Here is a 27,845-nt window from a genome sequence, read left to right as displayed (position 1 = left end):
AGTTATAAAATGTGTACATTTAAATGAGAACGAACGTGTAATGATACAACATAGTGAATTCATTGCGTTTACAAATACGCAACACCTTTACACTGCAGTCTCTGCTTCTATGATCATGAATGGGGGGACTGTCATCACGTGGATGTGAGAAAGAGCTGGGCTGTTCTCCAGCTTTGCAGGGACGCGAAGGGGGCGCCCTGTGCTCACAGGTGGGGCCGGGGGGACATGAGGATTCGAACGCGTTCTCAAGGTGGCGCCTTGCGTCTCCTTGGCCCCGCAGAAGGTGCTCTTGAGACAGGAGCGGAAGTCGTCCCCCACCATGGCGTAGATGAACGGATTGGTGGCGGAGTTCGCGTAGGTGAGAATCAGCGCAGCCACCTACGGAACGACAGGGGGTACTTTGTTTGTTTGCGTCACATATATTATGTTAATAATAAGTTTATTGCAAATTCCTGCCCAAGGGCTAATTGCACACAACATACATAAAATACATGTAACAGGGAAAAAATAGGTATAAAAGAGGCTAGACTAGACTAGACTATACAAACGTACTCGTCTATAACTAGTGACTAGTGAAGGGTTTGACTTCTCTTTTGTAAGCAATGGAAGACGTAATGTCCCACCTTTTCTATAATTTGTGGGGTTTTGGTAGTTAAAAGAAGAATAGTCTTTTCTTTGTCTGTAAGCTTAGAGAAATTCGGATAGATTTTAGTGGTCTGAATAGACAACTCATTTCGTGCAATATCATGACATGAACAGTTTGAAATAAAGTGAATTTCGTCTTCCACGGCATTTGTGTTTGATTAATGTTATGACGTAATGTTATGATGTAAAGGTCAAGTGCCCACATGGTACCCATCCGCCATCTTGGTTATGGTTCTGTCGTTGTGAGAGCTTCTATTAAAGTTGCTAATATCGCCGTCTCGGACCTTCTGCCGTGTCTATAACTGATATTGAACCTTTGTTTATTTGTAAGTGATGTATTGTTTTCATACTATTGTAAATACGTTTGAATTTGTGATATCTTATGTGTAAATCAAGTGTAATATATACTTTATGTTCGGAAGGCACAATTCAGCCGCTGGCTGCGATTCTTTTTTATCAATAAATAATTTTGATCAATTGACTGATTACCCTGAGGTAAGTGACAGACGGCCGCCGAAACATTGGCTGTTGATTTTATATAGAACCTTGTGAATCAAGAACCTCATTATCCATTGATAACTTAACAGCCAAACCAATAAATACATTGATTAATTAATAAAATCCATTGATTTTCCAAACTGATGAAATTATTCAGGAATGTTTTAACCTACCTTGATCCAGAACATTGCATTTGATAGCTCCTTCTTCGAGCCCAGCAGGAACCAGAGGTTGATGGCATGGTTGGGAAGCCAGCAGGCAGCGAAGACCGCCACTACGCCGATCACCAAAACCGCAGACTTCCTGTTCTGTTGAACAAATGGGATATTTAGATCACAGATGGCATCGTTATGTTCACATTCACAGAAGGAAAACATTAATCTCCAAGCAGATCCACACCGGGCGCGAAAATCGTATGTGCTAGCCAGAGAAGGTCCAGTCAGCCAGAGAGGGTCCAATCAGACCGGGCTGACTGGACCCTCTCTGGTTTGGACCCACTCTGGCTGACTGGACCTTCTCTGGCTAGCACATACGATTTTCGCGCCCGGTGTGGATCTGCTTGGAGATTAGGAAAACATATCTTAAAGCAAAGTTCTTTTATTCAAAAACAAGTATCTACATAAGCCAACGTTTCGATGACGAAGATGAAGAAGGCAGACAGTCATCGAAACGTTGCTCATGCAAATACTTGGTTGTGAATAAAAGAACTTTGCTATTCAGTCATTCTCCAACCTGATCACGAAGGAAAACATATTGTTTTGGCTACGTTTCTTCTCTTTCCTCTTCTTCCGTTCCAAACACTTCCAAACGAACCAGTACAAAAAGAAGTCATCAGCAAAAGCCTACAAAAAGGCCCAGAGAGTCTGCTATGGAGGCCACAGCCTGTGCTTAATAGATACAAACACAAGAATTGGACTTACCCAAATATTCGACTGTACGACACCAGTTTTTGTGAGCAATCCACCGCTGGGATGACGTCACGTTATGCAGATAGCACGCGTGACTCCGCGAGCAGTGGATCATAAGTAGTGGAAAGTCTGTGGCGCCCGGCGTCTCAGTTAAGGGATCGTTGTAGGGCCCTGGTGTAAACGGCTCCTTGATTTGTCGTACAGTCGAAAAGTTGGGTAAGTCCAATTCTTGTCTTGGAAATTACAGTTAAAACTTGTTTCAGAATTATTTCTACCAACACAGACGAACTTTCAAGCTAAGATACCTTTTTCCCCTGGGCGTCAGACGTCTGTGTGCTCGGCTGGAAGCGGTTGTAGAGGCGGTAGACGATGGCTGAGCACGTGAATAAGAAGATAAGCAATGGGAAGAAGTACATGAACAGCATCGAGTAGATCCTATAGCCTATCGCCCAGGCCTCTGAGGGGTACATTGGTCGGCAGATCTTCAGACTTTCTCCATTCCATTTGTAGGTTACCAGACGGTAATACAGGGCCGTCGGCAGGGTCATGATGAACGAGGCTATGGATGAAAACAAGAGCTCGGTTGATAATAGCACAGGAGAAATAATATTCCTAATGTTATTGAATTACATTAACCATTATCATCATGAGCTTCATCTGCCCTTGCACCTACAACTGTTTTTAGAAGCTAAAAGAAGTTGAACCTTAACATGCCAGTATAAATTATTCATTATGATTGTAGACGTGATAAGTAACATGCCACATTATATCACTGTAACTGTAAATGCATTTTACCATGACCGTGTGTGTGTGTGCGTATATATATATATGTGTCTGTGTGTGTGTGCGTGTGACGGCGTGTGCGTGTGTGTGTGTGTGTGTATGTGTGTGTCTGTGAGTCTCTGTGTGAGAGTGGGTGGGTTTATATGTGTGCGTGTGTGTGTGTGTGTGTGTGTGTGTGTGTGTGTACTGGGTACCATCCAAGCATCGTTCCAGTCTCCATCATTTATGCGTATCATCCTACGCATACCGACAGGTGCCTTACTGTACTGATCATAAGTCTGCCTCTCTCATCTTTGTCTCAGGCTAACTATTTTTGTCCATGTCTTGCCAAGAAGTACAAATGCAGGTTACCAATCCAGACGATGATGTTGCCGATGATGGCCACTTTCTTCCGCCGGAAGGACAGGGACTTGTACGGGTATAGGATGGCACAGTAGCGGTCAAGGCTGAGCAAGGCCAGACTTAAACAGGTTGCCTGGACAGTCACCTAAGAGAAACGTTGTTGGACAGAACGTCGAAAAACACTGCAATAAGACAACGTGTGTTTGTAGGTGGTCACTATAGACAAAATTCTAAATGCTTGTGCCAATGGGAAAACTTATTCAAAGAACCACCAAAAAGTGTTCACACTGGCCAGATGGTTATAATATAAAGGCGGACGATTGTACAGGATTGCCTGAACTTGTGGTCCACGTATACACTTTAAGTTTCCTATGCCTTAAGCCCCTGTCACACTTGTGCGTATATACAAGTCCGCATGGGTTGCGTATTTACATGTTTTTGGTTTAGGTTAAGTTTGCAGCCGAAGAAGTTATTTCTTTGGTTGGAAAACCAGACTGCATAACGATGCAAAATTATTTAAACCAAAAAAAATTGTTAATGCGGAACTCATGTGCACCTTTCCACTGCGTTCTATTGATTGATTGATTGATTCATTGATTGAAATATATTACTTTTAATAGGTCAACCAATTACGCAGTAAGTAAGAGTAAGTGAGTAATTAGCTGATGTAAGAAGATAGTCACCTGCATCATGTAGCTGACGAACTTGCACATGGCCTCACCGAAGACGTAAGACGTCGTCAGGTAGTTGACCGCGGTGACGGGCACGCAGCACAGCAGGAAGGCGAGGTCTGTCACCGCCAGGTTGACCATGTAGCAAGTGGTGATGGTGCGCATCTTTTTGAAGAAGGCCACCACATAGATAACTAATACGTTACCCGTTACTCCCACCAGGAAAATCAGGGCAAAGATGATTGGTGGGACGTAATCCTTCCACGAAAGACCCATCGACATGACGTCAGAGGCCCCTTCCGTTCCGTTGGAAGGGCCGGTGTCGTTCTGTGACGTCATGTTCCCGCCAATGACGTCCGTCGAGAAGTCTGATGTGACATGGAAAAAAGCAAAAATCGAGTCATGCTAGTAAGCAAAATTGGAACATCTGTTCACAGGCAATAAAGATATACTTAAAGAATAAGACGCAATGACGCATATCCCCCAAAGCAACGTCGATGACATTCTAAGAAAGGCAAAATGGGCAACTGAGTACATGTTCAACTAGCTTAAAACAAAGCGTATCGTTGCTATCAACAACTAACTCTACCTGTATACCAAATTTCGCCCAGGGAAGACTGAGAGGAAGCCCTTTGAAGATTTGACAGGAGAAGAAAAAGGAAAAGAAAGCAATATGACCAAACCTATAGTATGGGTGAGATATAACAAATACAGACAAGATGACATCGCGCTCAAGGAAAATGATATTAAATACCAACATGGCTGAAAGTGTAGGAATCAATGTGTTTTTGGTGAAAATCGATTTTGGGTCCGAGCTTTACTTGAGGACAATAAATCTTTGCTGCGTTCTGTTGGCGGCGTTGCTATGCCTCGCTACTTGGGTTGTTATGAAAATGTAAGTGTACAATTGCATGTTTCGGTGCAATGGCGACGTTTGATATAATATCTAATTGAAAGCCGCTCCGGGATACAGTCGTCAACTTTTGAAGTAGTTACCTGTCGGGTCCTCTTTTTATCATAGGTCTCAACAGCAGAGGAAAGTGTTCTTTTTTCTATTATTCAAAGAAAACATGAAATAGATAGACAAAGACAAAATGACGGGGGACTCAAGTTGTACTCAACTTCTATTTTCGCAGTCACTTGTACATCATGGAAGATAAAATGTTTGACAAGACGCTCAAATGAGTGAAAGTTAGTTAAAGTTAAAGTCCTCCCCGCACCAGTTGGTGCATAAGGCGGCGCCCATCTCCGTTACGGTAGCCCTGGGCCACACAACTTTATCTCTACAGCGGGGGGCTAGTCCACTGGTAGTGGTGTGTGTTTAACTACCATACTCCTTCCCAAATGCTGAGTGCTAAGCAGAGAAAGCAGTATGTACCATTAAAGTCTTTGGTATGACCCGGCCGGGGTTCGAACTCACGACCTACCGTATGCAAGGCGAACACTCTATCCACTAGGCCATTGCACCGGTGCCTAAATGAGTGAAAGAATATGTGTAAATACATAACAAGTGTTTTGGTTCTGCAGATGCTATTTTTCTGAATCCAGGAAAATAGTTGTATTGGCAATTTGACCTTGAACTTGGACAAGGACTAGACAGCAATCGCCATCTTCAGCAACAATATTTTGATAATTCCTCGAGTACCCTCCGGACAATTTACAGCCAGATGCAATATATATGTGTAAGATTTGTACAATGAACGCAGTGGAAAATGAAATACATTCTATTTGCCAATGTCGTCTTTATGACGCCGAAAGAAACGAATTAAGGAGAACAGCTTCCATATATTCTCCTAGCTTTCTCCATTGGAATAATTTACAAAAATCCATCTTACTACTAAAATCAACCAACCCACTTATGATTCAAAACGTGGGTCAGTTCATTTTCCACTGTCTTCAAAAAAGAAGTCAAACCCAACCATAGTCAACCAGAGCTAACATAGAACTTTCACAGTAGACTAGATAACTATATCGATTCCCATGTATTCTCCATGTACTTGTTTTTCTGCAATTAGCCTTTTGGCATGAGCTTGCAATAAATGAATAAATGAAAAATATATATCATGTCGCCAGCAACTGAAGGGGAAAACTTCAACTGGGGCAATGTTAAGAAATCTTGGCTTGATCTTAAAGATCAGTTTTGCAATGCGTTTCTGGATACTTTCCACCTGTCAAACATTTACTTTATAGGGAGGCCAAATTGAAAGTTTCCTGGAAAGCATATTGGAGGCACATATCTTGGAATATTGATACCATTGAATATCAAATACCTTTCTGTTAAGAGTTCTTACTAGGGTCAATAACCAGTTAACATTTCAGAGACCTTCGATGTCGGAAAGTATCATTTTATTGACATTGAACATTGAAAAAAAATCACAAATATTGTGTCTTAGATATAAATAAATACAGAAAAATGACGTCAATGACATCGATATCAAATTACAACATGGCTGAAAGTGACGGACCGTCTCGGTGTGAATGAAAAGCGGGGAGATGATGATGATGATGGCTGAATAGTGTAAGAATTCATGCGTTTTTGTGAAAATTGATTTGAAAAAAGTGCCTTCGGGAAAATGGAGCGATGTTAGGAAATCTAGAACTGATCTTGAAATAATGTTTGCATTGTGTGTCTGAATAGTTTTCAATTTTCAGCCTTAGCTAGCAATTTAATTCTTCTATTAATTGCTTTGAGCCAATATTGTCCTCGATCTTCATTAATTATTAAGGTCGGTACCATTCCCATCGCACAAGGGTCTGTATTGGGGATAACTACTGAGGAAGGATCATAAATGGCTCATTTTTCGTTATATTCTGTTACGAAATTTTAGGAAGTTTGGTTGATTTTGTATTCATGAAAATATGGTCTTCAAGGAGATAGCAATCGCTTCTGTGGCATGTCAGGGGATCGTACCCAGGAATTTTCGTTTTCTGGGCCAAACCCTGCTAACCATTATGTCACACGACGACTCACGAGGACGCACACGCGCCGAATCCCTTACAGTTAGCGTTTGAATACGTTATTCTGCTTGAACATCAAGATGAATCCAGTCCCTTTTAAGTTTATTCCATTGGGCTTTGTTGGATTAAGTTTGATATGCAACACTGGTACTTGAAGACAATCTAATAGCCCTTGTGTCTGAATGTTTAAAGAAATGAATGCTAAATTCGGCCCAAAGCATTCAGTATCTGTCTGTCTTGAATGGTTGTTTGTACCTACATGGGAATTAGCGCGTTTTTTCCATTGTACGTATTTTGCTCATATTGAAGGGGGGTTCGCGCGAGAGCGTATATTCAAGTCTGTTTGAGTTCCGTATTGACATCTTTGGGGTTTAGGTAATTTTTGCGGAAAGAAGTTGTCTTTTACTTTGACCCACCGTTGTGCAGCCTGGTTTTCGAAAGAAAGAAGCTACTTTATTACCTAAGAGAAACAATTTCAAATTGGAACTCGTACGGACTCATACGAATACGCGCACTCGTGTGAATCCCCCGAAGGGAAACAATGTATTCTCCACTTGTTTTCGTATTTCTACTAGTCAAGGGGGTACACCCCAGTTTATTTTGGGTCTCGAGTAAGTAAGGAATTAAGGCTTTTTAGCTTGTTAGCGTTTCATGTTATTTCGCAGTAGATCATGAGAAATGTGAACTCAACCCTGTTGGTCAAACGCGTTTGAAGTCAGCGCTATTTGACGAACATATCTGGGCCGCAAAGTGGCTTGATTTGTTAGTTTGGCTTAAGCTGTTCCATCGTTGTCACAGCGACCAGAACAAAACCGATAGCAGGATTATCAACATCTTCACATATAAAAGACCCTGGTATTACCGGTGTTATAAGATCGTAGTTAACAGAAACAGTTATGGATGAACTGATGACAGGATCTAAGTCACAAAGTGTAGTGATTTGTTATTTTGGCTTAAGCTGTTCGACCGTTATCATTAAACATCATCACTAAACAAGTGAGAATTAATACCATTAATACCATTAACACGTATAGAAACCCCGGAAGAAACCATGAAAAGGTTTCAACCTTAACTAATCGACAAGGTTAAAACTCGTAGCTCCACAACGACTTTCTTTGATTTAAAAATGAACCATATATGCTTGTTTTCCGCAGCTACGTAGATGGACAAAATGTACATGTCGACAATTTCTCCGTTTCGCGTTGAAATGAGCCGCCAAAATGGGACTAATTGAAATGACATTTGCACCTTTTTCTAGTTTGTAAATGTCCTTGCCAGGGCTAGCCCTTTATACTGGCCTCCGGCTAGTTGGGTAGCCCTGGCTGTATGTCTTTTCATACAGCATAGTAAATGAAATCATAGCAAAGCAATTTGCAGAGTTTAGGTGTGACAGGTCGTTTAGTGAGACACAACCAGCTGCTCCGGGTTCTTGCGAATCCGGTGTGCTACACTGAAGGGTGGTTCTACATGTACGACTCGATGGATACAGATACAAAAGGAATAAAAGATGTGCTAACTCTGTAAGTAGTCTGATTCGAAAGTCTAAGATTAAACGTATAAAGTTATAGGATGCAGCTACATAGACTTTAGGGTAATCAACTCTATTAGGTACCTCCATGGTAGACTATGGGACACTTTTATAGAATTGAAATAAGCGATGGATATGGCGTACGTCTGCCAGAGGTAGACTCCCAAGTCCTATCCCAGTTATTGACAACACTAGCGTAGGGTGTATGATTTATTCATCTCTCTCTCTCCTTCTCTCTCTCACACACACTCTCTCACTCTCTCTCCAAATTCCACATTCTTGATCAGCGAAAGTGGTCTACAATGGTTTTATGACAATGCCATACTACGGTTACTACATGTTACTACAAATTTACAGTACACTTTTGTATCAATAAGTGAGAAGTGTGCGAAATAATCACTATTGTCCCCATCATCACTTCATTTCCGTGATGACCATATCCGCCACCAGTCCGAAATAAATCTGTTGCTGGAGGCAGGGTAGGGCTAACGCAACGCAAAGACATTTTATTCCATAGAGTGCTGATTATTACGGGAGGTTATTTGCGACACGCGTACGATGCATCAAGAGAAGAAAGGATATTTCACAAAAGTTACTCACTTCCGTACAGCCCAAAGCAAACATGGCGGGTCCAGGTACATCTTAAGCCCCTGTCACACGTGTGCGTATATACAAGCCCGCATGACTTGCGTATTAACATGTTTTTGGTTTAGGTTAAGTTTGCAGCCGATGAAAGGAATTTCTTTGGTTTGATAACTAGACTGCTCCAAGGTGGATCAAAGTAGAAAACAACTTCCTCCCCGCAAAATTTACTTAAACCAAAGAAATTGTTACTGCGGAATTCATGCGCACTTGAATATATGCACTTGTGTGACAGGGCCCTTCGCCGGTAACTTATCGAAATTTAACGTCTTGGGAAAATACAGCGAACGTTTATATTGATAAGTGAGAAGAGTGAGATATAAACACCCTTGTCCCCATCATCACTTGATTTCCGTGATAACCATATCCGCCACCAGTCCGAAATATATCTGTTGACAGAAGCAGGGTAGGGCCAATACAGAGAGACAGCGGTGACTGATGCCAGGTTATGAAAAAAGCAGACTTTAAGATGAACATCTTTTTTTATCTTACATAACTACATGAGAAGAGCCGATGGATAAATAGGATTCACACACAGCAGATGACTGTTAAGACCTTTTTCTTATTTTCATGTTTTCTAAAATCAATCTTAGCCTGGAGTCACGCCTTGTCCCTCAGTTTTGGTCCGCTCCTAACGTCGCTACCCCCTAACAAGGCGGGGCTCCAGGCTATGTTCTCTATGAAAGACGGCTTTGCGGAAAGAAGCCCGATTCAATTGACAATGGTGATTGTAGTTGTGAAGGACACAGCGCAAAGACCTTTTATTCTATAGTGTGCTAATTATTACTGGAGGTGATTTGCGACACGTGTACGATGCATCAAGAGAAGAAGGGATATTTCATAAAAGCTGCCATTTTCTTACAGCCTAAAGCAGACACAGCGTGTGAAGGACATTGGGGTTTGATGCAATTAGAGGTGAGAGGTCCCCTATTGGCTGCTAAAGGGAAAATAACCTATATATTTAGTAAGTGTGATGATGTCCGAAAAATATACTAATCTGTTAATCATATCATACTCTCAGGTGGAAAGATATGGGTGTTTTTGAAGAATATGCTCTTGATGACATGTGCCTTTATCAATTAATGGTCCGATTTGTAGCTTGCCTGGAGTGCATCTAATCAATTAGCCAACCCTAGTGTAACTGTCACGTGCACTTAACAGTATGTTACAAGGAGAGTTAGCACAAATTGCCGCGGTTTTAAGAAATCCAAGGACCTTTTATAGAAGATTGTTATTTTTTATTTTCTTATGATTCACAAGCACCAGAAATGCGAATTAATGATGGAAATATGATAAAAAGTAAGTGTACATGTCATTCACGCAAATGTTTTGTTCTCTATGGTACATCTTTAATTCATTCTGGATCCAAATGATGTTACAAAATGGGCCTTTCATATTTGAGCCAGGCAGACACTAAGGGTTTGTTTTAGCTAAGTACTCATAAGAGTTACCCAACTACAAAGGACAGATGTCTCAGTTGTTAAAAGGGTGTCTCAGCTTCAACCGTGCTTCACAAAATTGATGAAATAACTGACCCTCACTACTAGAGATACAGGTCAGTCTAATCAAAAATTGGCATTTAAAGTCTATTGGTGCCTACAGCGTATTTGGACATAAAGAGGGAGAGGTCTGGAAACCTTCTGACGTCTCCTAATAACTAATAATCATCTCAAATGCGAAAAGAAGAAAATAACAATAACCTTAAAAAAAACTTAAAAGCTAGCAGATTACATAAAAAACTACTGTGTAAAATGTACTTCATACGTAGGACATTAAGAAAACCTGTACAAACACGAAAAGGTATCGGTACTACAACCTTATAGGCTGCAAAATCTTCAGCAAGTTGAAGTTGGTAGCCTCTGGGCGCTTTACTCCAACAAAGGGGTGTTGTCCAGTACCCGATCAAGATCAAGAACTGTCGTTTGTACATAAAGCTGTGGTCCTGAACAACGGGCTGTTGCAATGAAAAAAGATGAAGCAGTGGTTTCCTTCGCCTACAATCGTGCCCCCGAATAGCTTTGTACTAATCGTATATAACTGTTTGTGACATGTATATTTGTTGTAATCGCTTTAAGAAAGGCCATCAGTACCCAGTTGCAGTTCACAAACCCAGTTATGCTAGGGTCACATTTCCTAACCGGGGCCCGGCCGGGCTGTTTGCGGAAACGAAAAATCAAAGTGTTTGTCAATAAATTTGCACAAGCTATGCTCTTAGATAATTTTGGGTACGTTTTGTGTTTTGACTGCCAGGCCGGGCCCCGGATTTGGAAATGTGACCCTAGCATAACGGGTACTCGCCGACACCCAGGTACAGGGCGGCGGGCAGGGAGCAGCGCCCCTGCCCTTTGAGGAGCTAAAGCCAAAACACACCACAACAAACACAGCGACCACCCCCTCCATACGTACCCGTACCACCAAACCGCGCCAGAGCCTTCAACTAAATGGAGTTGTGCTCGTAATCCGAAGAAGAATGAGATGTAAGTGAACCATCTGAAATTCAGGGTGATTTGTTTGTTCACCCTGCTTATGCATGTTCGCTTTTTTTGTAATCATAAAGTAAACAGGTTCTTCAAACCGTGCGCCAACGAATACAAGAAATAAACGCGCAACAAAGGCCTCTAGGCTACGCCTCCACTCCAAGAGAATCAAGTCAGTCTAGTCAAACCTTTGAATTCAAAGCCTATGGGTGCCTCAAGCGTGTATGGCCAGACACAGAGAGAGCGAGCTCTAGAAATCTTTTGACATTCTATAATCCAATCATCTCAAATGCTACAAGAAAAAAAAAGCAATAACCTAAAGCTAGCATATTACATAAAAAGATACTGTGTAAAATCGATTACTTACGGAGGACATTAGGAAAACCTGTACAAAAACTAAAAGGTATCGGTACCATATTTCAGGTTGATGTCTGCTTATGCTATGGTCACATTTTCAAACCAGGGTCAGTCCCGGCTGTTTGCGGAAAGGACAAACAAACATTTTTATCGAGAAATATACACAACTTATGGTCACAGCTAAAGTTTTTTAGGTTTTCTATATCTGTTGATATACATGCCAAACGTTTCGGGCCCCGGTTTGGAAATGTGACCGTAGCATAGTTTAAAACAGTTGATAGAAGATGCAAATGTATGTACATATAAGCGTTGTTGTGGGGTTTCTGGAAAACCATATTGTGAATGAAATACTACTAATTCGTAGACTTACTGTATTAGTTACGACGACATGCATAAGATACAAAATGCCGATTTCTTCTCAGAAAATTCAAAACAATGATACGCCGGACTATTCCTTTTACTACTTCGTTAGTACTCTCCAAGCAGAGGAATGGTCCCGGCTGTCTTTCGACGTGTTTAGGCATTTTTGTCGGGCTTTCTATTTTGTCATGTTTTCTTTATGTCGCCAACCCGTATACATAAAGAAAACATGACAAAATAGAAAGCCAGACAAAAACTCCTAAAAACACGTCAAAATCCAGCCGGACCCACTCCTCTACTAAGAGAGTACGTGACTTGTACTTCGTTAGATGTTAATAGGAAAAAATACATAATTTGGCCGCGAAAATGGTGTAGACTGTGTTTGCGATGGTATGCGTAGTCATGACAATGATATACATGTAGAAACAAAATCGCAACACCGCCAACAGACAAGGAGTAAGAGAGATCACATATAGCTAAAAAAATGTACTCACGAATTTTGGCTGGGGTCGTTATTAAACAGCAGCTGACGCGAAGTGTCCCAGGCTGGCTGGCCAATATATCTGGTACACCCACTCCACTGCGCCGGCAGTCTACAACACCGTCCTGCGGCCGAGCCAAGTCAGGCACAGACTGCCAAACGAATAGTAGAACATCTACTCATTACAAGAGCAGAGATACAGCCGCTAAAGCCGTGACGTCATCACCGAAGCTGAACCAAGCTGCCAGAACCTGCAGGTGTGAACGGTGTGACGTAGTTCTCAAACCTACACCTTCACAAGGGAATGTCCATGATCGCGTTCAAGGTTCGGCGACCATCAATGCGCAAAGTTGTGAAGGGAACAGACTAGCCGGTGACATCTGCACTAGGGTTGTCAGTTTTTTTTTAGAATTTTAAGTCGACACACCCGATCTTGTATGGTACAGCCCATAAAAAAGGAAACCGAAGCAGATACCGATAACTTAGGAATTGCGTGATAGGGCAAGCCCGCATGCTACCACAGGAGCAACAATATCAGAATTACACGTTACTTCAAAGAAAGTCAACATCAATAAGTCTGTCTATGGTCGCCCGACACCTGGACCTACAGGTGACCTGGTAACGAGCTCTGCGACCTCAAAGATCACCGGCAACAAGTCGCTGATGTTAAGAACGGGTTTCGGTGCACAGCGACCATTGGCTGACTCCTGAAAATCGTCGACGATCCCTAAGAATCGAAATTCCGAAAACGTCATTTAGAGCTCACAGATGCATCGTCTGAACAATTTACAAGCAATATGATTAGGGCATAAGGGCCCATGCTCAATGCCCCCCCCCCCAAAAAAAAATTAGCCACGACTTTGGCACGATAGCAGAACACAGTTTTCGGCCTATGGGGATTTCTATAGTTAAGGGCCGCAATGTGACTGGCTTCGACGCGGTGAAAATTATAGTGCGGTGCAATTGAGAAATACGAGAGACGAATATGTTTGAGTGTAGGGTACAAACTACAAATGATTATAAAAACAAAACAAAATTTCGGCGTTTCGTCTTGGGTTTTCTTTTAGTGATACAACAAAATTAGTGAAGATGTGAAACTCTGCCAATTTTTCCCCACACTTTCAAACGGTTGCCGAGGTATCGACAACTCTGCACTTCGGCACCTAGCATTGGGGTAGGCCCCGTACAAGGCCCATAGGATGGCCATTTATCGATCTCATTATTTGGTCAAATTCACTATTTTGGATGTTGTTTTCTTATTGAAAGAAATCAGCAGCCCATGTTGTAACGTTCCGGGCCATCAGGCAACTTTGCATGACGTCAAACTTACATCCAGTGACCAGGTGGTTCTCTAGCTTACTAAGTACATAAATGACTTCAGCCTTAACATTACTTATACCATATGGCCTTATGCATTATACATAATCTCGAATCAGATTTACTTTGGCGCAAATACATTGGCCCCAATGTAACTCGGGAAGTGTTGGCGTAGGTAGTGGGCGCAGTGGGGTTATAATCTCCACGCAGGTTTACCGGTGCGTTGATGAAGGTTAGACTTCTAGGAAAAAGATACGCCAAAGACAAAGATCTCCACATTTACATGATATATACTTGGTTATGTACACCTTTAACTAACTTACACAGGTCACAGTTTTGACAGTCCAATCATTTACCACTTACAGAAAGATTATGGCACTTTTGTACTAATGATGTGAAAAAGGAATTTATTTGCATACTTGGTGTCAATTAATGTTCCACCTACATTACGAAAACGAAAAATAAAATAAAAAGCATACATGTATCAAGAAAATTCACAATATTTGGTTAGGAATAATTTTTTTACGTTTTGTGTCTTTCGTTGTCTTTTATATCATATTTGTCGTTCCCACGAGCTGCCCGGCCGGGCCCCGTATTGGAAATGGGCCCGAAGCATAACTTGGGAATGCCTGGATGGATTGCCTTGATATGCTAGGGTTGCATTTCCTAACCGGGGCCCGGCCGGGCTGTTTGCGGAAATGAAAAATCAAAGTGTGTGTCAATACATTTGCACAAGCTATGCTCTTAAAAATGTTTGGTACGTTTTGTGTTTTTGTTGTCTTTTATATCATACTTTTCGTTCCCAAAGACTGCCCGGCCGGGCCCCGGATTGGAAATGTGACCCTAGCAATACGTGGTAATGGTACTGGGTATGTCTTTATGAGGCCTCGAAACGATTATATTAGTCCTAGCTGCTTTCTGTGGTACTGCGGAACATTCTGTTCTGATATCTCGTGTTCCGGACATGCTATAATCGTAATTTTTGGTTGGTCAGTAGCTCTTGTTTCGTCATGTTAAGACAAAACGCCCGTTAGGACGTTGACCTAGATTCCAACTGCATCACTTCTGGAAGGGAGGTGGGCAAACTGGACGTTGGACTTAAGACAATGTGTCCATACTAGATAAGGTGCTGACAAGAAAGAGGGAGATACAGTACAGTGACTGCGTTGTGAAACAAAGATGGCTGCCGCTGAGTTCTTGGCGTCTTTAGTTGGCGAGAACATGATCTTGCAGACGACTCTGGTCCTCTTGGTTGTGTTCTTTGCAACTTCCTGGTTCTTCAGCAACCCCAGGAACCTTCCCCCGGGCCCCAGAGGATGGCCTGTCGTCGGCAACTTCTTCTCCCTCGCCAACGTGAGCAAAGTTCACTTACGTTAGATTCTCCGTAACAAGCATTGGGCATTGTAAAATCACTGGGAGGTTAAACCTCCTCGGTGAAATCGTACCCGGTAGTTGTTTGGCAACCGTAGGTTAGGTAATTGCCTGTCAAAAGATGCCCCGCCCTGTGTACCTGTTGAATAGGTAATTACCTGTGCGTGTTTTAACAATAGCTCGCACTGGGATTCAGAGCTGTTGCAACTTGTCAGTGGAAGGGTGGGGGGGATGCTTATGTGCGTGCGTGCGTGCGTGCGTGCGTGCGTGCGTGTGTTTGTATTCTGCATGTGTCTTCTATGCATATGGGCCCTTCGCCGCATCCCTTGTCTCCGAAATATACTACATGTAAAATTATCAGATGCTAATTCAAATAATAAGTTTATTGCAAATTCATGCCCGAAGGGTCAAAAGGTCACATCGTTTTTCTTTTAAGACGGAGGTGAACAGGACAAATAACACGCCCACAAGGTAGATAAGGATACGCTCTGAGGCTCAGAGCTAAGATTTCGCAAGGAATGACGGGTACCCGGAGGTTGTGTGCGCGGTATGTTTGAATCGGACAGCATTTCGAATTTCGGAAGGGGTCAGCATCAGCCCGGAATCCGACCTTTTGAACGTTACTGTAGGGCGGATGTTTGAAAGTATCTTGTAGATTATCTGGTATCAAAGCAATTTTAGACAACAAAAGAATTATTTTACCCAGCTAGCACGTTGCTACTACAAAGGGCTAGCCCTGCTGACAAAGACAACACATTACGTTGGAATTTTTACATGGACAGCATAACGAGCTATAACAATACTGTAAATGCACTTTTTAAAGTTTTTATTTCGCGGCAGAGAGAAAATGGCGTGCTCGCGGTGGTCTTAAGTTCGCGCAGTTTGAAACAATAGGTGGGAAAAAAGTTTCGCGGTGGTTTTAAGTTCGCGCTGAAGGGTTCACCGCGAAAACCGCGAACTTTCTGCAGTTCACAGTATTGCCATGACTGTTTTCTATCCTTCCCCAAAGGAAAACCGCCATCTGAGGTTGACCGGCTGTCGAACGCCATATCGAACACCTCCGTCAAAACTTGCGCTGGTAGGACAGAGCTGATGGATGTGTTCGAAATAGAACAGGGGGCGTGGCTTCTGGATCGGTCTATTGACCATGACTAATATAATTGACTAATATCTGGACATGACTGACTGTTTGCTGTCCTTCCCCAAAGGAACACCGCCATCTGACGTTGACCGACTGGGCGAAGACATACGGACAGATCTACCGGGTAAACCTGGGAGGGCAGAAAATGGTTGTGCTTTCCGGATATGACGTCATTCAAGAGGCTCTGGCGAGGACAGGCGACGATTTTGCCAGCCGACCTTTCAACGCCATATTCAAGATTATCAACCCAAGGAGGCTAGGTAAATTAGCATACTCATTTGCATACTCGAGATAAATTAAATGAAGCCGTTACCCTAGGTAAGCACCCGTGCGCTCTACTGCTGAATGTACTAATTTTGTCTGTCAATTCTTGTTCACACTTTGGCTACTAAGATATACGGTACCGGTCGGGATTTAATCACTAATGCTTATCAAAATCTGGGGTCACATTTCCCACCCGGGGCCCGGCCGGGTTCTTCGCGGAGACGAAAGATTAAAGTGTATTTCAATGAATATGCACAAGTTATAGTATGTACGCCCTTATTCTTTATCTGTCTACTTCGGCCAATACGTATATACTACTATGCAAAAGAGAATAATGTGCCATAATGTGAAACATAGCATTCCATTATCTTATTTATCGAACTTGAAATAAATGAAACAATGAACAAAACACTTTTTCAGGTATCGCCACGGCTCCCTTCGGCACCCCGTGGAAGGAGCACAGGAGGTTTACACTGAAGTCTCTCCGCGAGTTCGGCTTCGGGAAGCGGAATATGGAGGGGAAGATATTGGAGGAGTCGGTCGCTTTTCAGACAGAAATCTTGAAGATGGGGGACAGGCCGTTCGACATTTCCCGCATGGTTCAGAACGCTGTCACCAACGTCATCTGTTCCCTTGTGTTCGGATCAAGGTGAGATTCGACAGTGATGAACGTTAATGCTTAGGTCACATTTCCAATCCGGGGCCCGGTATTTTCTTGATATGCGTTTTTTTATTTTTCGTTTTCGCCGACACCCCGGCCGGGCCCCGGCTTGGGAATGTGACCTAAGCATCAGGTATGGAAACAATTGGAGAAGGGGGCCTCGCCGGGTAGTTTGCGGACTGTCTTTTTTTTGCACTTTCAGGCGTGACCCCTACGTGTCCCCGTGGGACACCCTGCGGCTACCGGGCTATTTGGGGTAGTTAAAATCAACCCCGGGACCCGGCATTAAACGGGTATCTCATTGGACTGCTCATAATGTGCCAAATTTGCGCAAACCAGCGTCCATTGGCGCCATTGCGTCGGCTGAAATGGCGCAAAATGGCGCAATTCAAGCAAATCTCTGCCACAACAATAATTTGTTTATCTCTTCACCAGGTTCGAATACACGGACGAGAAGTTCACACGGTTGATGGACGCCTTTGACCGTGGATTCCACTTCAACTTTTTTACTCAACTAGGCGTCTTTTTCCCCACCTTGCGACATCTCCCGGGAATGGGGAAAGGACCAAAACTCATAAAGGAAGTTCTTGGCACCTTTAGATCTCACATCAAAGAGGAACTGGATTCCCACAAGGAGACATTCGATCCCAATGACATGCGGGACCTTATCGACTCGTACATTAGGGAAAACAAATCTCGCGAGAACGACAACGAGACCTCGTTCACTGACGAGTACACAGAATGTGTGCTGTTCGACATGTTTGTTGCCGGCACAGAAACGACCTCCACTACTTTGTACTGGGTGTTTTTGTATCTGGTTCTCAACCCAGACATTCAACGAAAGGTAATGTGCATCTTCTACCTTCTTTGGGAATAATTATGCATAACACCAATCGGGACGGGGGGGGGGGGTGGGCGGTACACACTTCCTGTCAACTTTGACCCTTTGATGACGTCATCACATTTCCGCACGGGCATATACTGTATCTATAATGAGTTGGTCGTAAATTCTTACGAAGGCTGAATGATTGATATATATACGTGTAGTTTATAATTCTTGAAGTAATTTGACAATGTATAGATGTATCTGTATACCGTATTCTTTTGTTGTGACTTGTACTTAACCCACTGGGTATATGTGTACAATAAAGGTCTTCATTCATTCATTCATTCATTCATTCATTCATTAAATTCAAAAGTTGAGCATGAGTTGGTCAATTTTCAAAAAAGATCTTAAAGTTTGATCGACGATCCCTTCGTCTACGTGCATTTCATTTTGCGTCCAGGTTCAAGATGAGATCAACTCCGTACTCGGCCACGATATACTTTTCTTTTGTTGTGACCTGTGCTTAACCCAGTGGGTACATGTGTAAAACAAATGTCTTCATTCATTCATTTATTCATTCAATTCGAAAGTTGAGTAGCTCAAGTTTTCAAAACGATCGTCAGGTTTGATCGACGATACCTTTTTCTACGCGTATTCAATTTTGCGTCCAGGTTCAAGAGGAGATCCACTCCGTACTCGTACTCGTACACGATATACTATTCTTTTGTTGTGACCTGTACTTAACCCAGTGGGTACATGTGTAAAATAAAGGCCTTTATTCATTTATTCATTAAAGTCGAGTAGCTCAAGTTCTCAAACAGCTCTTAAAGTTTTGAATTTGATTTTGCGTCCAGGTTCAAGAGGAGATCCACTCCGTGCTCGGCCACGACCAGCCACCGTCCACCGCCCACCGCGCCCAGATGCCATACACGGAGGCCTTCCTGGCGGAGTTGGGCCGCGCCGCCACCATCGCGCCGACTAGCGTCTACCGCGCCGCGTCACGTGACACCAGTTTCCATGGATACCACATTCCAGAAGGAACGACGGTGGTGGTAAGGCAATAAGCTCGTTCACCATTCCGAGTACTCATGCGCAGTGTGAAAGTTGAAGGCCACCGAGAAATAAACAAAACATGGCTGGACATTTTTATTCAAATCCAGACATAAGCCCAATCCTCGTTCTGGAAAATAATAGTGCGTGGAAAAATGTAGTTTACACTCATTATGCCGTTTACTTAAACAGAGGAATTTTTATTGCTCTTTTATATGACTCTTTTCTGTGCCGCTGAATAGAAAACGATGATTCGACAATGATTTTCTCCTCTTCAACAGGCACTTCTGTGGTCCGTCCACTACGACCCGGAACATTTCCCGAACCCCGAAAAGTTCGACCCCGGCCGCTTCTTGGACGCCCAGGGACAGTACCGGAAGGACGATCACGTCATCCCGTTTGGTGTCGGTAAGAGCATGTAGTCTAGGCTTACTACGCCGGATACAGAGAGAATATTTGCCAGGAAAGTTTGGCCACCAGAGGGCATCATTTGCAGGCGCATGGGCGATTTTAACCTTACTGTGGACTGACTCCCCTAGCCAATTTTCATTCCCTTTCTTTGCCAAAACCTACGATCCATAGGAAGGCCGAAAGCTGGTGGATGCTAAAGAGCCTGCACTCATGCCAGGTGTTGAATACTAGTGTGTCAAGCAGCGACCATCCCGATAGTTCAATTTCGGCTGTGTCGCTCACCCGGCATGCGCGCTACTGGAAAAAAGTTGCAGTCCTTAGAACGGGACGTGAAGCCGTAGTCCACTGTTCATTGTGCTTGTCGAAAAGCCTGAGCTTGGGAAATTTCCCCGGTACAATAAACCTGTAAATACTGTACATGGCGTCTGTCTTCTCTGTCCGACAAGTGGGAGAACAGCTCTCCAGTGAGCTAAAACTGGATCGAGCTCATTTTCACTTTCACCATGGCGTAGCAGCCTTCTTTCCGTCATTCTCGTTGCGTAAGCGCTGGCCATGTGTCACCAACCAATCACGTCGCCCCTTACGGTGGAGAGGCTACGTGATTGGCTGGTAACTTGGCGAGGAGTACCTGATTGGCTGACGGCTGGCCAGAGCTAACACAGTGAGAAGGACGGATCTCAGGCCAGTACGCCAGGGTCGTTGTTCGATCTGATAGATGTCGTTGTCCTCCTCTTCTTGCTCTTCAGAAACTCAATCGCGTATCTCCCACATCTCGCTCGTTGCAATCTCCCACAAGCCATTGTAATGGGTAATACATAATGAGCTTTCCAATGATACATGACACTATACAACTGATGAAAGGATAATGAAGATATGATTGATCAAATTCAATTTTATCCCTCCAAATAGTGTCGTTGTTCTCTTCTCATTATAAAGTGGATTCATTCCTCAAGCTAACCGACATCTTCAGTCACACCGCAGTCGTCCCTCAGTAAGACTTCTGGAGCCGCATAGTTCCTCTTTAGAACTTTTATTCAGTCTAGCTACTCTAGTAACACTCTGTTCTCTTCTCATTGTTAGAAACTCAACCATGTATCTTGCAATCTCGCACAGGCTCGCGCATTTGCCTGGGGAAGAATCTTGCGGAGATGGAGCTCTTCATCATCGTCACCTCCTTACTGCAGCACTTCACCTTCAAGCTGCCAGAGGACGCTGCTAAGCCGTCCACCATAGGAATCAACGGCGCCTCCCACGCTGCAAGGAAGTTCGAACTCGTTGCTGAGCCACTGGCTTAAAACAACCATAAGCAATTTCAGAACGTTAAAACTGGAAAAATTCTGGATATGGCAATCCGTATCATATCACTTTTACTTATAAGCACATTTAAGCACATTTCGATCATGATCCCATTCTTAACAGTTTAAAAGAACATATAAACAAGCCGCACGAAGTGGCAATTATACAATGGGAGTTTTGGATCATGTCGATATGCAATGGAATAGTGCTACTTAAACTTATCATGTATAAAAAGGACTAGAAAATTGAATTTGAATGTGAAATCCGACTCCGGAGCTCCTCCAAACATTCTGAAATTGCTATGGGCTCTTTTAAGACTCCACATAATATCACGGTCATATATTAGTCTCTACCAGACTGACTAGACTACGCTGGCTAGAGGGACAATAATTTGCCAAGGGAGTTTGGCCACCAAAGGGTTTTACCTCCGGAGGTGGAAATGTTAACTTTCCCGTGGACTGGCTCTCCTTGCTAATTATTCTCCTTTTTGCCGAATTCTATGACCAGTAGGAAGGCATGGTGGAGGCTAGTCATATGTCACCTTCTCGAAAGATTTGTGCCTTGCTTTGATACTGATGACTAGTGTGATTACTATGATACTACTCGACTAATTATTGCTACTTTGTGGGGTGTTACGTGGATGATACCAAATTATTTTTTTCGTTGCAATATGTGTCCAAGAAATGCAAACTGTAAAAACCCATGTCAGACAAAGCTGGATTAGCAAGTAATGTGGGAGGTCAACGGCAATTATAGGGCAAAAATGGCAAAGGTCGCAAATTTTGGTCAGATTTTAAAAATACACATTCTTCTGTTCTCTGCTCCCGAGCAGAAAATCTTGTCAGGAAAACAAATCTTTAGAAAATAAGAAAATTAATTCATTCGCGAGAATGCACGTCGTACTCTACTGCACAACTCAAAGACTTGATCCATAATTGGAGGTTTTCCTTTTTACGACTGTGACGGTTGTGCCATGGGTATACAGTTTATGTACTGCTTAGTGTGTTGAAATATGGACTGAGTACAATGCGTATTGACCAAATGACATACATTCAAATGTACAATTTGCGGTTAAGAGATATCGTTACTGAATAACTAGACAATGAGTCAATCGTTACCATTACTTTTATGCAGATCAAAAAAAAAAACATTTGATTTTTATTTTATCACTGAACGCACATAACAGTAACTAAAGGCAGCGTTAAAATCAACAAACAATCAAGCGAAACCTATTTGTTTTCGTGGCCCCTCTCTTATTCAGTATCATTTGCGATTCGACAAACAATGATTGCTAGCCTTAATGTTAACATCATTATTCATAATGATAAAAACACAATAAAGCAACATTACTATGACAAACACAAGCCATTGAGGGATGTGGATATGTGTCAGTTAATATATGTGTCTGTGTACATAAACATATATGATATATACATGTGAGTGTGTGTATATGTGTGTGTGTACACAGCGCTAATGTAACATCTAAAAAGGATTTCTAAAATGGATTTCTGACCATTTCGATTTCTTCTATATTTACAAAACTTTGAATCCATTCGCTCGAATCACATTAGAGCGTTGTTAACAAAAATAGTGAACAAAGCCTTTTACCAGTGGTATTCGATTCTCTATGATTATGAGCAGGAACACATAAAATCCTCATCTGATATTATCATTACACACAAAATACGCACAAAAACGTTCCAGACGGATCGTTAGCAATGGTTGCTGTGACGCAATCATTATTAGAACAACAGGAAATACATGGCCAAACAGAAACAGCCATGACAGGAATTCTGACAGTAGTCCTTCATAATTAAGAAACAAAATTAAAAATACTTTACAATTTGTACAGTATATTCATGTACAGTACCTTCTGAAACATTGTACACAATACATCGTGGATCTAATATGCATCAAAAATCTTATTTTTTTCCCATTCTTGTATTGGTTGACACTCTTGATGTCTGTATACAGTTTACAAGTTTCTTCATGCTGAAAATGTTTAACTAGAAGCTGCAGTTTCAAAACAGGGTATTAACAGAACAATATACAACTACCATCTTGCGTAGAGAGCGTCCTAAACAATCAATAATCCAAACTCTTTTGTTTGTTTTTGTTTGTTTTGTATTTTACATAGAAAAGAACAACATCAATAATACTTGAAGAGTTGTACATGCTGACGTCTCGACTAAATCTGCTCCTGTTAAAAACAAATGAGATATTCGTGTCAGATGAAGAATACGACAATATAACATTCATATTTCATCCGCAATCAAAAAATTTTAACAAGAATATTCCTCATGAATTCGAAATTCTCATAATAAAATAACAACAATAGACAAAAAATTCCTGGTAGAGAGCATTCTGTATCTTAATAGATTAAGCTATTAGTTAAATCAACAGTTTCGTGTTTTCCCGATATTTCTTTTGCTTACCTCTTCAGACCGACATTGACTGTCCTCTTACCCTCAGTTTATTTCTGGAACAAAAATATGTGTCTTTTAAAATGTGTATGATATGCGCTCACACTGTTGACGAATCATAACGCTACTAGACTTTTCAAAAAGGCATATCATTGCATGGAAAAAAGGGGAAATGTGAACTACCTGGGAAAGTGAGCCCACAGCTTCGAGATAAACAAACAACTGTCTGGGGAACTGCACACCGTACATTGCAACAACAAAAAGATTTGCTGTCCCCTAGCATCAAGCTGAGACACTTCTAAATTCCTCACTTAGTATTTACTGCATTATTTTAACTTGTATCTTTCGATGAATTGCCTCTGGTGTTTTATTGTTGTATTCAGTGTAATTGTAATGTTGAATGGTCCGCAAAAAATCAGCTTGTCTGCCTGGCGCTCCGCTATGTATTGTATTGTTGCAATTTTCAATAAAGAATAAAGAAAGACCTACCTGGGTATTTTCCCCGTAAAGCATCGACAACGTTCTGCAGCTTTGCCTCAGACAGAGCCTCCATGAGAACTTGGATTGTAGCGCTGTTCCCGTTCTTCTTCCGCCACTCCCATAGCATGTCGTTACAGCGGGATTTGTCGTCGCGGTTTCTGCCCTCAATGTTGCTGATGTCAGGTCCCTCAAATCCAAGAAAGCCGGCCAGATCTTTCCAATCCGTGGCCACAATTTCCTTGATGAAGTGAAAGTACACACCGACTGTAACGGGTAAAGGATACAGGGTAGTTTTAACATGAATACAAGACGTCAATGCAGAGTGTCCACGGTATGTCTATGTCGGTTTTTCAGACACGGAAAAGGTATATAAAAATTCATCGTAGGTAGTACCTACCTGTTGAGGTGGAAGGTTCTTCCGAGGTGGCACCTGCATCTCCTTCAGCTCGCTCCACAGGCTATAATGGAACAACAAATACAGTACCATATTTATTGAGGGTTATCTCATCACCTGCTGTCTTAGGAGATGGCAAAAGAATATAGTTTCTTCACTTATCTACCTTCATGAAAATGGAGGTATTGTTTTAGGAATGACTGTTTGTGTACAATGGTCAGCATTACTCAGCTATAGATGGGTTGTGGTTTTGTCGTTTGACATATGGGTAGGTATTGGTAAGACAAAGTTTAAGGTCGATGTGGGCCTTCTAGCTGCTTTTCTTGCCACTGGAATATCTCAAGGAGGCATTTGATTTTGAGAATTGCAACGGTGCAATACACGTGCGACATAGGCAGCTATTGCTGGTGTCGTGACCCACACACATGATATACCCGTTTTTACACTGGAGTGAGGAAGGTGGTGTAAAGTGCCTTTCCTAAGGGCACAACATTGGTGGTGTCAGGGATTCAAACCCGGGACAACTGGGTTCTGGGCCGAAAACCCTGCCGTTAAGCCACACGACCCCACAAATGAATCGAGGTATGATGTCTCCAAAGTCTTTAATTCCTCATTGAACACTTGTATTATGTCTTGTTCCTGCCTATAGATGAACAGAGAGGAGATATTTGACCTACCTGCTGTGGCATCTTGTATTTCACTTGGATTGGGAGCTGACAAAGAAATTCCGGGCTCTGAGGTCCCTCTGGAGATGACTGCTGAGATTTTCCTACAGATTTCTTAAGCTTGTGAGCTCTCGACCCTTTCTTGCGCACAATTTCCACACGCGGTACCGCATAGAACCACACACTTCCTTTACCATTTGAACTCTTCTCATCGTTGGACTCCATAGCAATGACCTGCATGTGAACGCGATTGACCCTTTTACTATGGAAGGTCATGTGTTGTTTCATCCTGCTCCCTGGGTCGAGTGACACGTTCCCTTGCAAGATAATTTCCACCTTTTGTCCTTCGAATAGGTTTACGGAGCCAGAAGGCAGAGGACCCGTGTAGCCTTCGTGCTTTCTCGACCGAAAAGTCTTTTCTGCATATTTAGCAAGAGCGCATTCGATGACGACTTCGTTTTCGTTGTCCTCCCGCTGCAGTAGCATGAACTGTACGGCGCGATGTTGAAGCCATCTACAAAGCCGTAACGGAATTGGTCCGAGTTCTTTTGGGTCGTCGTAGATGTCTGTGACAACGATCACAATCCATCTGAAAAGAGATGTGCAATCATCTGTTTAGTTCAGTGATTCAAAGTGATGCAACCGAAATGTCTTCAGTGTCACTGTTGTCAATGATCAGAAATTGTCAGAAATTCGTTTGACGTTACTATCTTTTGATTTTTGTAATTTGTCATGGTCCTCTTAGTTCCTGATTCAGAAATAAAAAACAGTAAAAATTACCTGGTGAAATGACTGACTTCAAACTCAACGAACTCCTTCATGGCACGGATGTTGACGTTGTCGGTTTCATCTACCCAGTCTTCTGTCCCCTCCTCGCATGACATCACTCTCAGTTTGGTGGGTCCCTCATGTTGGACGTCCATGTAGCGTTGAGGATGCGGGACTCGCACTGTGACTGGTTTGTGGAACTGGACTTCGGAGTCCGAAGCACTTTCCACGTTGACTATCGGACTGGTGCCGAGAAGACCTCGGGAAGACTGGTCTTTGGTCTTCATGTCTTCAACTGCTCTTTTTGGAACTTCTTGCACCTGTAGTTAAAAGTTAAAGATGAGCAATATAAAGTAAAGCAACATCCGATATTTCAAAATAGAATAAACTATACTGGAATGTCACATCACAGCACATTTGACAAAGACTGTCACTACATTGGGAAGTTGCAAATGATAAAATGAGTCTAGGACATCCTATCCAGTCTGGTCACTGACGAACTTGAAAAGACTGTTTATTGATAAAAGGGCTCTTATTTTGCACAAGGTGCCTTATGCACAACGTGTGTATCACTAGTACTATAATGATATCCGTGGTAGGATTTCGTGTTCAGTTTTGTTCAATACATATGTAGCCATATACCTGAATTTTCACTTCTGTAGGTTTGTCCACAGACTGTTTCGGGAAGCTGAGTTGTACGGCAGGCTGCGTTGATGACGTCAGAGTGCACCCCTCAGTAGACACAGGAAACTGGTCCTGTTTAGGTTGGCTGACGACGGCAAAGAGGGAGAAGTGGTCTACTGACACAGTCACCGCACCTTCGGTCTAGATAAAATGAAAAACAAAAAAATATCTTCACCGTTACATGCCATCTACTAGTACTAGGGCAAGCTAACCCTCAGGACGGTGGACGATACAGATATCCTACCCTTTGACCTATTGCTTACGTCACACGTCCGTGAGATCACGCGTCTTTCGCAATTGGATTATTTGAAGAAAGCCAGAGACCTGGTTGTAAACTTGGAATGTCATTCAACTATCACTGTGACACTAGAAGTTAAGAATTAAGCCTTTAAAAGAACAAAGACGAAGAATCCAATAATTGTATTCCTGTTCACGTACTTGTTTAGTCGTTTCAAGTTCCGTCCATTGCGACCTGTCCTCAGTGACCCACACGGCAGCTTCCCTGGTGCCACCTAACGACTCGCTTATGTACTGCATCTGTACAGTTACAGGTTGGTGGAATGTTGTCCCGTGCGGACCCAGCTCTATGATGTCACTCACCAACATCTCTCCGTCCTTCAGAGGCAGAGTGACGTCGTTGGGGCTGGTCACCTGACAGGTAATTTCCGTTTCCATGGTAACGGCCCCACTCGGTACACTGATTGTACAGGCCGGTGTTTGTAGTTTACCTCCTTCTGGACCCACTTTGCGCCTGTACGGGCTGTGAGAGAAATTTGAATTCTATCGTACCTATTTCACATGCGAACTTTAAAGGAACAGATAAAACTACCAATCTCATTCGATCCTACTTTCATCAAATATATCAATAAAAAAACTTTCCGCTATTGGCACCATATTGCAGTGGGTAACTATTTACTCTGACTGAAGTGAAGGTCTCTTTTTTATATTTAAGGCAAATAACAAGAAACTAATTTGGCAATACCCTTGAGGCTCCACGTTGAGGTCCTCATTTTCTATTTTGTCAGAACTATTGTGCATTCCCATGCATCATGCCTCTTCGAAAGTGCATGGGCTACAAATTCCAAAATGGTACGCCGGATTGATTTTAGTATATGTCAATATCCTTCTTTTGAGCTGATTTCACACCGAAGAATGTTTACGAAAGTTGAAATTAGTGCATTTTATTTATCCTTTTCGGGATTGTTTTCAACTTCATTTCACCCACTGAAACATCTATATCGGTATGGAAGCCATGTTATGATGTTGATTTGCCTTTGTTTGCCATCTCGTTTAAATTGGTATTGTAGGTTACCTTGGTAACTATTTGTTCACTTCTGTTGCTATTGTCCATATTTTGTTGTTTTATATGGGCAAACGATTCCTGTGAGCACTTCGTACTTGTTTGCTAACGTTCCTAAAACATGTGTTTAAATATTTCGTTGTA

General features: G+C 42.4%; 3 protein-coding genes across 3 annotated transcripts; 1 reads left to right on the top strand and 2 right to left on the bottom strand.

The window, feature by feature from the left end:
* Positions 1-55: 55 nt before the first annotated feature.
* Positions 56-4,186, bottom strand: LOC136445113 (G-protein coupled receptor 54-like). The gene is made up of 5 exons (XM_066442973.1): positions 3,860-4,186; positions 3,186-3,321; positions 2,357-2,610; positions 1,317-1,451; positions 56-378 (listed from the first exon to the last, which is right to left on the bottom strand). The coding sequence occupies exons 1-5, from the start codon at positions 4,184-4,186 to the stop codon at positions 88-90; spliced, it is 1,143 nt and encodes a 380-aa protein (XP_066299070.1). The 3' UTR covers positions 56-87.
* A 10,809-nt stretch (positions 4,187-14,995) lies between these two features.
* On the top strand, positions 14,996-22,051 carry LOC136444932 (cytochrome P450 2U1-like). The gene is made up of 7 exons (XM_066442715.1): positions 14,996-15,320; positions 16,547-16,739; positions 17,164-17,392; positions 17,840-18,248; positions 19,085-19,282; positions 19,562-19,688; positions 20,805-22,051. Exons 1-7 carry the CDS (start codon positions 15,147-15,149, stop codon positions 20,984-20,986), a joined length of 1,512 nt encoding a protein of 503 aa, XP_066298812.1. The 5' UTR covers positions 14,996-15,146; the 3' UTR covers positions 20,987-22,051.
* Positions 22,052-22,436: 385 nt separating this feature from the next.
* On the bottom strand, positions 22,437-27,076 carry LOC136445112 (p53-induced death domain-containing protein 1-like). The gene is made up of 8 exons (XM_066442972.1): positions 26,840-27,076; positions 26,360-26,542; positions 25,730-26,037; positions 24,962-25,538; positions 24,288-24,348; positions 23,900-24,154; positions 23,423-23,466; positions 22,437-23,187 (listed from the first exon to the last, which is right to left on the bottom strand). The coding sequence occupies exons 1-7, from the start codon at positions 27,074-27,076 to the stop codon at positions 23,456-23,458; spliced, it is 1,632 nt and encodes a 543-aa protein (XP_066299069.1). The 3' UTR covers positions 22,437-23,187; positions 23,423-23,455.
* Positions 27,077-27,845: the final 769 nt, after the last annotated feature.

This window comes from Branchiostoma lanceolatum, chromosome 11 (genome assembly GCF_035083965.1).
Source record: "Branchiostoma lanceolatum isolate klBraLanc5 chromosome 11, klBraLanc5.hap2, whole genome shotgun sequence".
NCBI classification, from domain to species: Eukaryota; Metazoa; Chordata; class Leptocardii; order Amphioxiformes; family Branchiostomatidae; genus Branchiostoma; species Branchiostoma lanceolatum.
This window is presented reverse-complemented; position numbering and strand designations above follow the sequence as displayed.

Bases quoted from the DNA above. Each gene is read 5' to 3' on its own strand.
- LOC136445113 (XM_066442973.1), bottom strand. From the start codon at position 4,186: ATGACGTCACAGAACGACACCGGCCCTTCCAACGGAACGGAAGGGGCC. The intron at 2,611-3,185 runs GTAACCTGCATT...TTTCATCCATAG, and splicing joins CAACATCATCGTCTGGATTG to CCTCGTTCATCATGACCCTG. The intron at 1,452-2,356 runs GTATCTTAGCTT...TTTGTTCAACAG, and splicing joins CTGACGCCCAGGGGAAAAAG to AACAGGAAGTCTGCGGTTTT.
- LOC136444932 (XM_066442715.1), top strand. From the start codon at position 15,147: ATGGCTGCCGCTGAGTTCTTGGCGTCTTTAGTTGGCGAGAACATGATC. The intron at 16,740-17,163 runs GTAAATTAGCAT...ACACTTTTTCAG, and splicing joins TATCAACCCAAGGAGGCTAG to GTATCGCCACGGCTCCCTTC. The intron at 19,283-19,561 runs GTAAGGCAATAA...CCTCTTCAACAG, and splicing joins CAGAAGGAACGACGGTGGTG to GCACTTCTGTGGTCCGTCCA.
- LOC136445112 (XM_066442972.1), bottom strand. From the start codon at position 27,076: ATGGAAACGGAAATTACCTGTCAGGTGACCAGCCCCAACGACGTCACT. The intron at 26,543-26,839 runs GTACGTGAACAG...CATTTTATCTAG, and splicing joins AACTTGAAACGACTAAACAA to ACCGAAGGTGCGGTGACTGT. The intron at 26,038-26,359 runs GTATATGGCTAC...TTTTAACTACAG, and splicing joins CTACAGAAGTGAAAATTCAG to GTGCAAGAAGTTCCAAAAAG.